This window comes from Manacus candei, unplaced genomic scaffold (assembly GCF_025592945.1).
Source record: "Manacus candei isolate 608988 ecotype Guabito, Panama unplaced genomic scaffold, ASM2559294v1 h1tg000057l, whole genome shotgun sequence".
Taxonomy (NCBI): Eukaryota; Metazoa; Chordata; class Aves; order Passeriformes; family Pipridae; genus Manacus; species Manacus candei.
The window spans coordinates 14,520,977-14,536,742 of record NW_026138105.1 but is presented as its reverse complement, the minus strand read 5'-3'; the positions used below and the strand labels follow the sequence as shown (position 1 = coordinate 14,536,742).

The 15,766-nt window shown below is 49.1% G+C and overlaps 1 protein-coding gene across 5 annotated transcripts; it reads left to right on the top strand.

Annotated features, from left to right (window-relative positions):
* Nucleotides 1-1,004: 1,004 nt before the first annotated feature.
* Nucleotides 1,005-15,246, top strand: MANBAL (mannosidase beta like). 5 transcript variants are annotated; one of them, XM_051803079.1, is made up of 4 exons: nucleotides 1,580-1,640; nucleotides 3,460-3,508; nucleotides 5,236-5,430; nucleotides 7,978-15,246. In XM_051803079.1, the coding sequence occupies exons 3-4, from the start codon at nucleotides 5,281-5,283 to the stop codon at nucleotides 8,083-8,085; spliced, it is 258 nt and encodes an 85-aa protein (XP_051659039.1). In that variant the 5' UTR covers nucleotides 1,580-1,640; nucleotides 3,460-3,508; nucleotides 5,236-5,280; the 3' UTR covers nucleotides 8,086-15,246. The 5 variants fall into 5 exon arrangements, with proteins under 5 accessions (XP_051659041.1, XP_051659037.1, XP_051659039.1 ...); XM_051803076.1 differs by lacking the exon at nucleotides 1,580-1,640 and adding an exon at nucleotides 1,833-2,264; XM_051803081.1 differs by lacking the exons at nucleotides 1,580-1,640; nucleotides 3,460-3,508 and adding an exon at nucleotides 1,005-1,023.
* Nucleotides 15,247-15,766: the final 520 nt, after the last annotated feature.

The window sequence follows — 15,766 nt, the reverse complement described above, 5'->3', positions numbered from 1 at the left end:
GCTGCTGGGGAGAGGAGAAAAGGAATCTAAAGTACAGCGCTGGTTTCCATCCATCAGTGTATTTTCCCCTTTGCTTGCAAACTTTGAACTGCAAAGATCAGAGCCCGTGAGAAGGTGTGTGCTGACAGCAGCACCACCCCATTCAGTGTACTGGTAGTATTGGGAAGAATTTAATCTGTCTTTAATCCATGCTGATAGGATCCCTCCTGACAATTTCAAGAACTACTTCTCCCTCTGCAGCATTTTTTTAATCCTAAATAGTGTTTGGAAGCTGAAAGGGCAGAATTTCAGCTGCTTTCCTGAGCTCTGGAGTTATCCCTTAGCCTCTACAGCCACTCACTAGAGGCAGGGAAAGAGCTATTCAAGAGTAATTTTTTATTTTTTTTTTTAGTATTTTTATTCCAGAAGAGTTTCTGTGTCCCAGTATCTCTAGCCTCTGCCACCCACAGCCACGTGCATCTTCCAGTGGTCTGCAAAGTCTTCTGCACTAAAAAACATGAAAGATTCCTGATCCAATTGCTGAAAACCTTTGAAATAGTTTTCATTAATACCCATTTAATTCAAATGCTTGGTAACAGCTTAGAAAATCCTTTTATTACAAATGCCATACCTTATTCTCCCAGTAGATAAATAACTGATTAGGTTTTCACTGAAGTATTTAGGCTCTCTGGTAATCAAGCTCTGCAGCAAAACCAAGCTGGCACATCTGATAGTTTAGGGTTAGAAAAAGGGCAAAACAAATCAGAATCTTTAAATACCACAAACAAGAAAACAGAGCCCAGGCCATTTTTCCTTTTGTAGGTCATCTTATCAAGGCATCTCCAGTTCGGAGCTGGATACTGGACGGGGCATTAAAAATAAATAAAATCCCTGGCAAGAGCAAAGCCAGAAGCACATCTTAATTGTTGCTGCCAGAGCACGTCAAGGGAGCAGATGAAAACCTTGTGGATAAAGAGAAACCTGCCAGGCCTGAAAGGCCACATTATTGATGGCGGGATTAAAACACTCACACGGATTTAGGGGGTGAGTACATTAACCCTGAGGTGTAAAGGCGCCAGGGGAGATTTGGGTTGGACCTTAAGAAGAATTTCTTCACGAAAGGGTGATCACACATTGGAATGGGCTGCCCAGGGAGGCGGTGGAGTCACCGTCCCTGGAGGTGTTTTAGGAAAGACTGGATGCGGCATCAGTGCCATGGTCTGGTTGACAAGGCGGTGCTGGGTCATGGGCTGGGCTCAGCGATCCCAGAGGGCTTTTCCAGCCGGGCTGGCCCTGTGACGGGCCGGGGCCCGCGGCTCCCGCGGCTCCCGCGGCTCCCGCGGCTCCCGCGGCTCCCGCGGCTCCCGCGGCTCCCGCGGCTCCCGCGGCTCCCGCGGCTCCCGCGGCTCCCGCGGCTCCCGCGGCTCCCGCGGCTCCCGCGGCTCCCGCGGCCGGGACGGGCTCGGGGCTCTTCGGACCCCGCGGGCCCGGTCCCGCTCGGGCCGCCCCGGGGCGGCTGCAGGGGCGGTCGCCAGGGATGGTTGCTAGGGATGGTTGCTAGGGATGGTTGCCAGGGATGGTTGCCAAGGACGGGGCGGGAAGCACTTCCAGCGGGCGGGAGCAGTTCCGGGGCGGCGCGGGCCGGGCGAGCGGAGCGGGCGGTGAGCGGGGCCGGGCGGGGCGGCCGCGGGTCCCGGCGCTGCGGGGAGGGGGCGGCGGAGCTCCGGCATCGCCCCGGCCCCGGCAGGCGGGGGACACCCCCGGGGCCTCGCTGGTCTGGCCGGGCGGCCCCGGGGGGAGCTGGTCCCTGGGCAGGGGGAGGAGCAGGAGCAGGAGCAGGAGCAGGGGCAGGGGCAGCAGCGCGGGGTGTCCCCGCTCTGGGGCTGCACAGCTGCTTCTCTCGCAGCCCCCGGGCACGGCCGGACAGCCCCGGCCCCTTATCCCGCAGGTTGGACATCCTGGTTATCCTGGGATCGCCTGCTTGTCCTGGGATATCCTCCTAGGCCGCGCTGTCAGCGGTGTGGAGCACACGCAGATCCCCGTAGGAATTGCCCGGGCTCCATCCCAACACCTGCTAAGCCATTTAAGAATATCCAACCTGAGCTTTTTTGCCTCACCCTCTGACAGAAGTTTTCGTGTTCTGCAGGGACGTTACTCTTTATTTCCACCCCAAGAGAAAGCTAATACATATTACTTGAGCTGTTCCTATGGCTTTGGCCATCGCTGATTATTTGTGTAGTAGCAGGTCTTGAAGGTGCCAGCTGGGAGACACAGCAAGGAGAAAGGTTTGTGTCTGGCTGTACTGAGGTGGCTGCTGCACGGCCCTGATCCTGGAAACACACGGATGTTCATCACAGGGCCTGATCCTGCTCCACGGGGAACAGCCACATCCCCTTCAGTGCTGCCAGTGGCAAAAGCAGGAGCTGCAGCCCCGAGGAGCCCCTGCCTGGGTCTGTGGCCCAGCCCTGGCTTTGCTACAGGACCAAGTCCTGCTGCGTGGGGGCAGCTGGCTTGCTGTAAAACCCTAATGGAGTAGGAGCAAGACTGGCTATTTTTAAACATATAGTCAATATAAATTCCTGTAGTACAGTTGCAACTGTTTGTGACCAATTTCTGATGTTATGTTCCAGTGAGATGGGCAGGCTTGTGGGGAGAGAAGATATCTTCCCACTCCTCCAGTTTACTCAGTGGGTATTAGACCAAATAAATAAGCTGGAAGGGTTAGGGAAAGCCTCCTCTCAGCGTTTAAAATGGGAGTATTGATCTTTAAATGCAATTTAAGAAGAATTAGTAAGTGCAGCTGTGGTGAAGTGGTCTGAGGAAAAAGGCAGTTAATAACCTGTGGAGAAGAAGAGATGTTAGCCAGGGAAGAGGTGGTAAAACTGAGCTTCTCGGGAACAGGGAGGAAGACTCAGTCACCTAGGGACCTGTTGGCTTAGGTGCAAGGCAGAGTGTCAGGAGGTGATGCTCTGGGTAAGGGAACTCCCTTTGCAGGTTCTGTGTTGGGTGCAGAAGGCACGTGCCTGGTGCTGAGCCCCAGCACCCAGAGATCAGCTCTGGCCTGCCCATTTGGGGGAGTTCAGACTCCCTGCGTGTGCAGCTTTGGGCACTGTGTGAACCACAGGAGTTCTTTAAAACAGGAAGGAGTTTTGGTAATGTTAGTTCAGCTCCACTGATGGCAGGAGAAGGAATGGTCCGAGTGTGGAGTGCCTGCACAGCTCTTTTGTGACCAGATGGAACATGAGGTCAGGTCTTTGAGAGTATTTCATGGGGTACTGCTTATAATGGGGGTGGCAGCTGCTACCAGCCTGCGTGAGAGCCCTTGATGCTGGTCATGTCACCTGGGATTTGTCAGAGAATTACTAATTCCCTCAAGGGAGGTGAGGTAGGAAAGGGGAAAGGAGGAAGATGAGGATGGAGAATTTTGTTTTCACTGTACTGATTTCCTTTTCTGGTTTACCTCTGTGTGTGGTGTTCCAGGTGTGTGAGTCAGGATTATCAGTAGGCGTTTGTCCTGAGAAAACTCCAGGTGAGGAATGAAGCAACATCCCTTCCTGCTGTGTTTGAGGACGGGGATGGGCAGGAATTATGTTTACAAAAGATATCCCGATAAGTGAGGATGAGATAAAGGCAGCTCAGGGGTGAAGCTTCCAGTGATTCTGTTTCTTGCTTAGGAGCTGCTGCCTTGCAGACTGGGGAGAGGGAGTGTCTTAAAGGTAAAAGCAGTTGGGGATGAGCCACATGTCCTGAAGTGTTTGTTCACGCTGCTGTGCAGCCTTTGGGTCTGGTTGGGACTGGCTGAGCCTGCGAGGGCAGCGTGTGTCCTGCCTTCATGTACAGGGCCCACACGGCCCTTGCTAACTGAGTTTTAGTCAGAACTTGAAACATTTTTGTTCACCAAAGTACAGACCTGGAAGGGATCGTGAGAGTTCACCTATTCTTATTTCCTGGTTGAAATGCAGGATTATATGTACCCACACCCCATCCCAGGCCAGTGCTTATCTGAGCTGCTCTTCTGAGTCGCCAGGAGCAGGGATTCCACAGTCTTTCTATTCCAGTGGCTGCCAGTCTGTGCAGTTGGGAATGTTTTCCTGTCTTGATTCCGTACTTCAAATGAATTAAAACAAAATAATTATTTCTTGTAATTTCTGTACCACTCCTTTTAGTGTGTCAAGTGATATTTGCCTCTTATGCAATGGCACTGAGTTGTTGATTGAGTCTCAAATTTATCAACTGTAACTTTACTCTGATTATACTCTTAAATTGAGTCTCTTTCTCGACCGTGTCACGTCTGCAGATCGTAGCAACCTCCTCCCAGCCTGAGAAATGCAGGGCCTGCTTTGGACATAATTTCTAGGAGGCAGATTCAACTGAAGCATGTGTGCAGCATATCTCTCAGCCAAGCTTTAGTGATACAGAGAACTGTAGTGTATCAGTAAGCAGTGCTGACTCAGCGAGTGCACACTGGGATCATACAGGTCAGGAGAACAGAGGAGGGCAGTAATCACAGCTGAGTGTGATGGCATCCCAGACTAATTGGATTTCCCTTTGGGGACTTCTGTGGCATACTCCAGCAGTTCTGGCAGGAGAGCTCTCCCTTTTCTAGAAAGCCATTAGTCATTCATAGAATGAATTGACAACTCCATTAGCAAAAGATAAAGGGAGAAAGAAAGGATGGTCTTGAGGCTGAGAAACTTGGGACCCAGGAGATCAATATTTAACTCTGCCACAAACTACCTGTGTGACTGTTGTGAGGTACGTGGGGCTTTGTGTAACCAGCCACTAAAGCCACACTTAAATTTGTACACATAACTCATTCCTCTGTCTTCATCAGCTCTACTTCTGTGGTTTATTTAAGTAGTTGGGTTTGTACAGCATCTAAAATAAGGCTGTGATCACATAGACAGTGTAAGTGAAAACTTTTAATAATCACCTTGCATGCATGATTGACTTCAGGGAGAAGTATGTTTTTGCTTATTAAGCTCATTGCTTAATAAATATTGTTAATATTTCATTTGTCGGCCCCTCACCTGCAAACGGACTAATACCAGCATTTGAGGACTATTTTAGTAGTCAGGTGATAAAAGACAAACATCCAAATTAAATGCAGCTTTCATTTTCCTCTTTGCTATTGCTTCTGTAGATCGAGAGTATCTTCAAAACACCTGCATGGGGGAGTCTGTCATTTTGGGGTAATGGAAAGTGAGTAGCAGAAAACCTGATGCAAATAATTGCTCTGTTTTTTCCCCTTTGCAGTATCCAGTCTTCTTGAGAGCGGTAGAGGAGAAGGGTGCACTCACAATGGCTGCAGAGTTGGATTTCTCCCCTCCTGAAATCCCTGAGCCCACATTCATGGAGAACGTGCTTCGCTACGGACTCTTCTTTGGAGCCATTTTCCAGCTGATCTGTGTGCTGGCCATAATCCTGCCAGTGTCCAAGGCCCACAAGACAGTAAGCAGTGCTCTTTAATATTGATACAGATGGGCAGAGTCAGAGAAAACAGGATGGGGGGGAATGTCGAGTAGCTAATGGAGGCACAGCAGTCTGCCCCGGGATTGGTGACAGTTTCATTGTTCACTCTCTTTCCTTCCCTCAAGCTTTCCCACCTCCAGCTTTTGTCTTTTGATTTACCGCCAGATAGGAAAGCCAGGAACAAACACCTAAGCAGGGATCTCTCTGAATACCACTGGAAAAAACAACCTGAAGCACTGGCAAGGTGTTAAATGTACGTGCTGTTCCTGGCTGCATGAGAAGGCTTTGTCCCAACCCCATATTGTCATCCTGCTACTGATTTGCTTCATTAATTGCCAGGCAGGGTCTGCTTTTCAGGAAGTGGCTCTGGGTGCTAGTTTGTGTGTGATTTTTGGAAACAAGATGCAGATGAAGTTTGTAGTATATCCTGATGTGAGGGGGGCAGTTTTCAGTCCTGACACCCTGTGCAGTGCTGGAGGGTCCTTTGATGCAGCTGGCACAGCAGGAGGTGGAAGTGAAAGGCTGAGGTGGGCTGCAGGACTCTGGTTCCTCTGGACTGAGGGATGTCCTGCATCCTGCTTTTCTGATGAAAGACCTCTGTGTGCTTGGCAATGCTGAGTGCTGGGCACAGGTGTTTCAGTGCTGGTCAGGTTGCAAGTTTGTTGCTTTGGTACAGATTTTGTCTAAAGGCGTATGATGCATTTTCAGTAACAGCTCAGCATGGGGAGTTGTGTTTTCAGCTTATCTTTATTGCCACGTTTGCTCCCTCCTGTGCAGAGGAAGCATGGAAATTTACAGCCTGTCTGGGCAAGGGAATGCCCCAGGGTGAGGTACAGTGTGAAGGATGTGGTTCATGACCCAACTTCTTCACCTGTGGCTGCAGGTGTGATGTGACACTGTCCTGGCATGGGTCATGCTCCCTCCTGCTGCTCCTGCTGCAGGAGCTGCAGCTCCTGGCAGGGAGATGAAATGGTGCTTGCTACACACAATGCAGTGGTATTGCAAGTCTTAGAATCATTAAGGTTGGAAAAGACCTCCAAAATTATTGAGTCCAACCTTTGCACTGTTACCCTGCAGCCACCAGTGTCTGTCAGTCAGAGTCTCTGGTTTCCCCAATAAATGTTTGAGAAATACCAATTAACCCCATTTTTGAAAGCTGAAAAGAGCGAGAGCTTTGGTTTGGAGTGGGAAACTCCCAGTTAAAACAGTAAAGCTCAAGTAAGCTTTTACTGCTTACTTTTGCAAGCATGCCTTGATGTTTGCATATTCTACTTTTTATTTTCTCCATGTGTGTACTCTCCTCCTGATCTGCTGTCCATATGGCTGGTTCACAAGGCCATAAACACCAGAGGCTACCCCTCCAGGTCCTGGGAATGATGCTTGAGTGTGGGTAGGATACTGAAGAGCTTCTCTGTCTTGGAGGCCTCAGACTTTGAAGCCTACCCTGGTTTGGACATTAGAAGGCAGCAGTGTTCAGTTTATGGCAGCAGCATGCAGCATCCCTGAGTAATACCCGCGTGTTGCTCCATCTCTCTGAGCCTGCCGGCTCCCTGTGCACCCATCATAGCCTTTGGAAAGCCAGCCAAGCCTCCTTCCTTGGAAAGCCACACAGATGTGAACTGTAATAGCCCAGGAACCTGAGAGACGTTTGAACCAAGCTCTTTGATTAAAAGGATACTGTCAGATGCTGCCTCCCCCTCCATTATCTGCAGCACTGGCTTGGAAGCTTGAAACCAGCACGTCTTGCTCAGCCATTTTTTGTGTGTCCTTTTCCAGTTGGCACACTCAGGCTGAGAGAAACCAAGATGCTAAAGCAATATTTATACTCAAATGCATTTAATGAAAGGAGGCAATCTGCATGTGTGTGCTTTCTCAGAGGAGACTGGCGCTGTTCCCTCGTGTTTTCACAAGATAACTAGACTTTATTTCCCATGGCTGCAATATTATCTCTCATCTTCCCTGAAGGAAACAAGCAACATATCTAAGCATTTTGTTAGTCCAGGTGAAGAAAGATTTGCCTGCAATTCCCTCCCTGGATTTTAGGCTTGGTTTAAAGGCTCTGAACTTTCTGTCTGTACTGCTGTTTCAGGGAATATTTTTTTGTCTTGCACATGATAATGATTAATATTTGGCAGAAATACCTGCTGAATGTTTCCATGCACCCTGATGATTATATATTATCTTTTCCTAATTCAAATAGTTTTCACTTAGTGTTGATTTTTTCTTGTCTTCAAAGTTAGGTTTGTTTTTCTTCTCCAAAGCCTGTTTTAGACACTTAAACTTTTAATGGCATCTCTGGTAACAAGCTTTTTCTGTGCATAAACTCACACTCATCAAAAAGCATGTGCAGAAGGAGCAGAGATGGTGCTGCTTGAGGCTCATTAAACATGGCCTCAGTTTGATATCAAAGTGTTCCAACAGAGATACCCAGCACTTGTTTCCTCTGGCTGATACTCACATCCCCAAAGCAAGCTGTCAGCAAAGGTAAAAAAAAGTTACTGACTGTTTCTTAATTGATTCTTGTAGGACTCGGACAGTTTTGAGCCTAAGAATTCAGAGACAGTGAAGAAGCCAAAGGCAACTGCTCCACAGATAAGCAAGAAACCCAAGAAGGAAACCAAAAAGAAACGATAAAGGCATGACTGATGAGCGTCAAAAGACCAAATAATCACTTGTAATCATGCTTCCTCAGAGACAACATCAAAGGCAACTAACTAACTCTGTTAAATGGTTTTGTGGCATTGCCATGTTTTACCTTTCAGGGACAAGGGAGAAGGAACTTACAAGAATGGAAGGGGAGGGATTCTGCCATAGGTTTCTTGCAAGCAAAGAGAACTTCACATATCCAGTACTTCATTTGACATGATTAATGTGTCAGTCACCATTAAAGTGACTTCTGTCAGTTCTCGTGGGTAGAGAGGCCCCTCGATGCTGGCTGGGATTTGTAGCCAAGTCCCTGTGGAAGGTGGAGCATGGGTTTGCTGCTTTGGATACCAGTTTGTGTTGTGTTTTTTGAAGCCAGAGGGATCAAATGGATCAAGGATACCACACTACACAGTTTTGTATTCATCTCTGTTGTCATCTAGTCTGAAATACATAGCTGCATTTTATGGCTTAATCATAATGTCTTTGTCATATTCTTTAATTCTTTAGGTAATAACTCACTGGATTCCAGACTAGTGGAGATGAAAGCTTTCATTTCCCCAGCGTCGCTACCTCTGTCTTACTCCCCACCCATGCACTCTTCCTTTCTATTCCCACCTTTGAAAGCAGGTACATTTCAGGGATTGAGGCTGTGGTGGGGATTGTGATGACTACAAGAATCGGGGAACAATTTGATTCTGGAAGGTGCAGGATTTAATGCCTGTGCTAGTGGGGTTGTTCTTGGAAACTTGGGAAGACCAGGTACTGCATTTTGGAGAAGAGCTGCTGAGGTGGGAGTCTGGGGATGCTGCACTGATGGTGCATCAGCCTGCACTGCCTCGCTGTGCTGTGGATAAACCCTCCTGCCAGGTAGCTGAGCCCTGACCAGGGGCCCTGTTTCAACACAGCTGGGGTTCTTGCATTTGCAAACTCCCTCCCAGCCTTCCCTGCTCCAGTCTGCTCCATCTCCTCTGGCTGGATTCTTCCTGAGGGTAAATACGTTCTCAGCCTGGGGAGGTGTGGTATTTTAAGATCCAAGGGGTGGCAGGCTGGCTGTGCAGCATGGCTGTATGGCAAGAGACACAGACACTCTGTTCCTTCGGGCTCTGCCTCTCCAGGCCCAGGGACAATCTGGTCTGAGATTTGAATACGGCGAGACAGGACTGGAAGGAGTGGAAGGAGATAGGGGGTGACGTAGCCACGGAGTCTCCGTGGGGCAGCTCGAGCTTCCTGATGCCAGCTCACATCTTGGTTTGTTTGATCAGGAATGAGTCAATGGGAGGAGAACCTGCTCTCTGAGGCGCACCCAGGGTTCAGAGCGGCTTTGAAGGAAGGGTTCTCTCTGGCAGGGCTGCAAGTCTGCAATCCTTTTTGCATACCCAGACTCCCATCCTCGAGCCACAAATGCCCTGTGAGCCCAGATGTGTGTTCTTGAACAGGAACTGAACAACCCACTTACAGAAACCATCAGTGTTGAGAACAGCCACATTCTCTGCTCACTCTTGCTTTTGGTGGGAGGGACAGATAGATCCCAGTACTGTGTGATTCTGACCTCTCATTGCTTCCCTGCTCCAGGCTCTTGACCAGAATGCTGACACCAAGTTGCACTGCTTAAAATCCAGCTCAGAGTTCTGCTTTAAATTCTGCATTTTTTTTCTTGAGCTACATGAAGGCAATACTGAGAGGACAGAACAAAGCATAGGAGACACAAGCACTCCAAAGTTGCTTTGAGTTCTCAGTACAAAGAAATATTACAAAAATTTCCCACGCAAATAACAAAGAACGGTGTTTGCTGTGAGTTTCCATGACAGACCTGTGCTCTGTCTCTGATCTGCAGGAGGAAGAAAATCATTGCTACTGCCCTGGGTAGGTACTGCAGATCCCTCCTTCCATTTTAATACATGAGGATGGTTTTATCTAAACTCCAGCTTTTGCAGGTTACCTAAAGCAGAGGGTTAATGCTTTAATGGAGTCATTGAAAGAGCAGCACACACCTTATCCAAAATACTGAAGCACTTCCACAGCTCAGGACCAGTTAGCAGTGGGGACTGTGTGGCTGTTACCTGAAATAGCAGCTACTACATCAATGTCTACCTCCAGCTATCTGCAGGCTGGCTCACTCATTGCTCAGTAGAAATCATGGATGTTGGGGTTTGGTTTTGTTGGAGGGAAGAGGGATTAAAATAAAATCCCCAATCTGTTCCTAACAGCTTTATACCTATTTGAATGTGCTTGTTTACTGAACTTAGAGTATGTAGAGATTACCAATATCCCATGTATCTTAGTTTCTCTTGAAATGTGTGATAAATGTAATCAGAATATCTGTTTAAAAAGAAATCTGTTTTTAAAGTTGTGCTTCCCTCACATTTCACTGTGAAAGCTGCCAGAAGTCCCAGACTATAGGAACACAGGGACATAAATAACCTATTCATTAAAATGATCCATTAAGGGAAATCCTTTCAGATCCTTTAATCTGTGAGAAATTGGTTAGTTAATACTGTCAGGCATGTGTGCATCTGTATCTGTGTTTGTCTTGGAAGTAGCAAACTATCTCCCAGTACAGCTCCACCTTCCTGGCAGGGAGGAGGAAACGGTGCAGGGACTACATCAGCTTGCCTCTCATGAGAGATTTTGGCTCCGAGAGCCCCCATGAAGGTAGCCATAATAAAGGCATCATTTGTTAATAGTGCAAGCAGGGGATTAGGTGGGGATTCAGTAGGCTGTTAATAGGGATTTTCAGGAGCCCATCGGTGTGTGGCTGGAGCTCAGGTTTCCATGGCTGGAGCGTGGAGCTGTCTGGTGGCTCTTGGCTGCAGTGAGGCCGGTGTGGTGGCCAAGCTCTGGTGAACATCTGTTGGTTCTCTCACCAGAAAACCAAAACAGAGAGAAGGACTAGTGTGGTGACTACTTTAATTCCCAAGCACTTTTCTCCGGGCTGTTTTGTAATTAACATCCCAAAGGGAGCTGAAGACCTCATTAAGTCAATTTTATTGCAGGGGAGGTTTTCAAAGGTCTGTCTCCAGATACTTGCCAGCAGAGAGCCACACCTTGCTCTGCTACCCAGAGCCAGGAGCTGGCCTTCCCCTGCCAGCGTGTGTCACAGAGTTCCTGTCCCTCAGCAGGCCAAGCCTCAGCTCTGAAGAAACATGGCTGGGAGTTGAGAGTTCCTTCGTTTTTGGTCACAGTGGGGCAGCTCAGCCTCTCTGGCCACGCTCCCCTCCAGGGCCATCGTGCCCAGGCGCTGTCCCGCGCTCACAATGCATCCTTGTGCTCCTCCAGTGCCAGCAGCACAATCCCCTGAGACGGGCTAATAAGCAGCTCGTGACTGGAGTTCCAGTTCACATAGTTCAATTAAATCCCTGTTAATCTTGTTCAGACCTAATTTACTTTCATTCTCATACACATGCTTCTCTCTGCTCCGGAGAGATTCTGGTGAGGTTCCCTGCCCACAGGACTGAGGAGCCCGAGGCCATCAGCCCCATCAGAGGATTGATGTTTGCAGAGCAGCCCCCTTGTTGAGTCAATAAGCTCAGATTATTTCCCAGCCTGTCATGAAGAATAAAAATACTCCTTCAGTGCCTGGATTTAGGGAGAGTCGAGCAATCTGATGATGCTTGAGCAGATGATAAGGAAGCCATAGGAGGGGAGGACCTGCTCAATATCTCTGTTTCCCAAGGCACTGCTGAACCATTCCCCAGTGTGCATGTGTTCATTTTTGGACAGCTGAGAGCTGGGGTCCTGGAATTCTCTTGGGAGCATCTCCTCCACACTGATACTTCTTTCAGGCAGAAGTTATGTTGTTCAGAGCCTGTGGCCTGCAGGGATTGAGATGACTGTATTGATTTAGTTGTTTGTTTATTAATCTCATGAGGCATGAGAGATTGACTGCAGTGAGAAAATGGGATGATGAATGGAGAGTGCTGGAGTACTGAGCACAGTTGCACGTTCGATGATTAACTTGATTGCTGGCTTTGACACTGGGAAGGGATCTGACCCTCCTTCTCTTCCTCATGCAACCAGAAGGGATGATTTGTTTGGGGAGCGTTCCCTTTCTCTCTGGCTGCAGACATGGGCTGTAATCAGTGTTTGCATTCCTTCTCCAGCTGGTGCTCACTGCAGGTCCAAGGTCCAGCTCTTCTCCTCTGGTAGTTTGTGGCTTTTGAGCAGTGGTTTGTTGGAGGTGTTTTCTGGCTTTTGGTGCCTGGGCCAGTGTGTAGTAGCTGCTTAAAATGTCTCTTGCTTGAGGCTGGCAACTGTGGGGCAATGAACTTGGCTTCCTGCTTCTCCCTTGAAATTTAGCTGATTTTCCCATTTCATGTTGATTCTTCCCCATTTGACTTTTCTGTCACCGTAAGTCACTCTCATGACCCCTTGTGTTCTTCTACCCTGTAGACTCATGTCCACTGCATTTATTCTGTCCTTGTAGCCAGATTTTACCTACCAGTGACAGTGGGTATAACCTGCTATTACCTGGACTGATAGAAAGAAGGAACAAGTGGAGGAGCATCCAGGATGGAGAAGGGTGTCCCCTTGTAACCTTTCGGCCAGCAGAGGTAACTGCTGGGGCAGGACAGTTCCCTGCCAGGGAGCTGTGCCATGGACATCTGCCTGCCCCTGAGCCACAAGGAGCCAAACCCATCAGGACCACGCTCCCGAGCTCGTGATGGGTGAGTGGTGTGGTGCTGAGCGTGCTCCACACCACCGCTCACATCCTGCTCCTCGCCAGCACGCACACATTTGTCTTGTGCAATCCCAAACCTCTGGCAATGCTCACTTCCCTCCTCCCAGCTTCCCTGGTTTCATTTAGTGCCCGGAAGCCCCAGTGTGGCTTTGATGAGCCCCTTGCACCCTGCTTGGAGGAGGCATGAGCAGCCATGCCCTGGGACACCGCAGTCCTGCCGAGGATCGCAGCGACGTGGAGCAGGTGGTTGGAGCACAGGGGCTGACATAGGTTCCTCCAAGGCTTCAGTCCAGCCTTTCTGGCTGGTGGGTACAAGGTAAACCTGCTTTGGGCCATGTTGCTCTGCTTTTTAAAAACACCTGTTGCCTGGCTGATGTCACTTGGTGCATGTGAAGATCTGGGCTCCCAAATGGGCGATGCTGTGGGTGGAGGGGTTGAAGGGCTCTCACTTCTTCCTGTCTCCAGCTCCAGGCAAGGAGCTCTGTCCCTAGCACTGTGCTTTACTGTAAGTCCTACTTACACAGCATTCCTTTTTTGTGGAACCTGCTCTCTGGACATCCCTGTGTTCCTTGCCAGAGGCTGTCTCAGCCTCTGAGCTGCACCTCCGTAAGCATCAAGTTTAGCCAGACTCAGTTCATGGACTGGGGCCATGGAAGGCATCAGCACTGACCTGAGACATCTCATATCTTGCCCAAGCTACAACCCAGGTGTCCCAGGCTCCAAGGCTTGTTCCTGCTGCCTTCCCTTTGGCTCCTGCTTCTGCAAAAGCCATCCCAGGCTTACAAATTCACCTTGTCAAGAGCCAAAGTCCGGAGTACAACAGGCGCTGGCGAGCTCTCACAGGCAAAGCTGCTCCCACCGCTCTGGGAACCAGCTCCAGACACTTCCTGCTGTTTTTTGTGCCTCCACTCTGGCAGCCCAGGCAGAAGCTGTGATGTTGGCATGGGGCTTGTGGGTCACATCCTTCCAGCTCCCCGAGGGCGGCTCCTGCCTGTCGCCGTGTGCCGCAGTGCCCATCCTGTAGCCGAAGGGCTGGACCGCAGCTTCGGGGGTTTGAGAGGGTCCTCGTGGCTCTGGTACCCATGGAGAAGCTACTCGTGATGCTGCAGTGGCTCCTTTGGTGGCTGAAGCAGATGTCCCCCAGTGTCAGGCCTCTGTGGTGAAGGAAATCCCAGGAGGAGCAGTTTTTGAGAGAAGAGGAGAAGCTGCAAACATTTCCACTCCCTGTCTCCCCCCATTCAACTCGCTTTGAACCGAGCACGGATCCCAGCGTCATAGGGTTTTCAGACTTTGGCCTCCTCAGCCCATCCCTTGCTCAAAGGACCGAGACTGGATGATTAAGGGGAAACACCCTCGTGTCTGCTCCAGCTCTGCTTGCTCAGGCTGTGGGTGAGCCAGGGAGCATCGGGTGCTGGCAGGGAGGGAGCATCACAGCCCCGGGGCAGGGTCGCCTGGACGTGGCTACCAGAGCTCTGCACTAGCCAGCCACCCCTCCACTGCTCTGCTACCAAATCAAGTTGGAACCCAGACTGTAAATCTCATCTAGATGAGTTTCCACAGGCTTTTCTGAACTGCTGTTTTGATGCTAAGACTGTCCAAAAAGCAGAATTTCCATGCTGGGAGATGCTAACATCATGTGTGGCTTTTCTGCTGAGGCAAGAAACAGTAAGTGTCAGATTTTTGCCCAAATGAGCTATTCCAAGATACTTAGTTCAGATTGTATAGAAACATATTTTATCAGTCAGAAACCTGACAGGAAATGTTCTGCCTTTATTGAACATGCAGATAATTTCAGCCCACAGCTGTTGAACTCTGAGCCTTCTTATTAAATATTTGCATGTCACCGAGTCAGTGGTTTCCCCACAGTCCTTTCCCCCGGGAAATTCTGCAGTGACACTTCCTGGCTGGGTTTAAGGGCCCCTTTTGCACCTTGTGCAGATTGTCACCACAATGAGGGACACTGAGGTCCTGAGTCCTCCTGCTGACTTCTCAGCCACCCCTTTTTATCCTACAACCGGTGATACACTGGCCATCACTGCTCAGCTCCTGTAGCTCTGATGCTCAGTGTGGGAGAGAATGGCCAGAATTAACATTCCTACCACGAAATATTGCCAAATGGCTCGTACTACAGGGGTTATTATGGTCAATCCCCCTTAGTGAATCAGCTCCTGAGCTTGTAACTGCAGCTTCCCCAACGGGGCTGGTGGTGCTGATCATCTCCCATCACACACTCACTATTTACAGGGCTGTAAAGCTCAACGATCGTAAAATCTCAGGGCAAGAGCCCTGTTTGCCTCTCTGTCTGCCCAGCATCTCAAACACAACCATTATATTACTAATAGTAATAATTCCTGCAGCTATATTTGGAATTTGCAGTGAACAAAGTGCAGCCTCAGGAACAGAATCCAACAGACAAAACTTATTCATGCGTGCCAAGGGGATGCTTAAAAATAAATCTGGCTGGAGATGAATAGATGTTTTGTTGTAAATCCACAGTTACTTTGGAGAGGTCGGGGCTCAGATCAAATACTGGACCCAACAAGCAGCCTCTTACCTTGCAGGAGGATTTCAGGAGCCCCATGGAGCAGCTGGATCTGCACACCTGGAGGGGGAAGGAGCCGTGTACGTGCTTACTCATGAGCGTGACAGAGTCTGCCCACAGTAACTCTCATTCTTCTTGTTCCTGATGAAACTTGCATAAAGGTCAGCAAGAAAACACAGAAATACCTGAGAATGTCTTCACTTCTTGTTAAAATATAATTTCAAAACGTCCTGTAATAACCAAGCCACCGGAAGTACTCAGTGCTACTTTTTTCCAAGTTGAAAATACCTGGTTTTCAGCTTCTGTAACCCCCTTCCTCTCCCCAGGGTGGGTTTTATTGGTGCTATTTGAAAGTGAAAAATCATATCAAGAAAATAAGTTTCAGAAAAAAGACTGAAATCCCAGGTTGGGTTTCAAAAACATTGTGAATTAGACTGTTTAAAGACAAA

What these genes read in the sequence shown, in the direction of transcription:
- MANBAL (XM_051803081.1), top strand. Translation starts at nt 5,281, where the DNA reads ATGGCTGCAGAGTTGGATTTCTCCCCTCCTGAAATCCCTGAGCCCACA. An exon ending in TGTCCAAGGCCCACAAGACA is followed by an intron (nt 5,431 to 7,977) that starts GTAAGCAGTGCT and finishes TGATTCTTGTAG; the next exon opens with GACTCGGACAGTTTTGAGCC.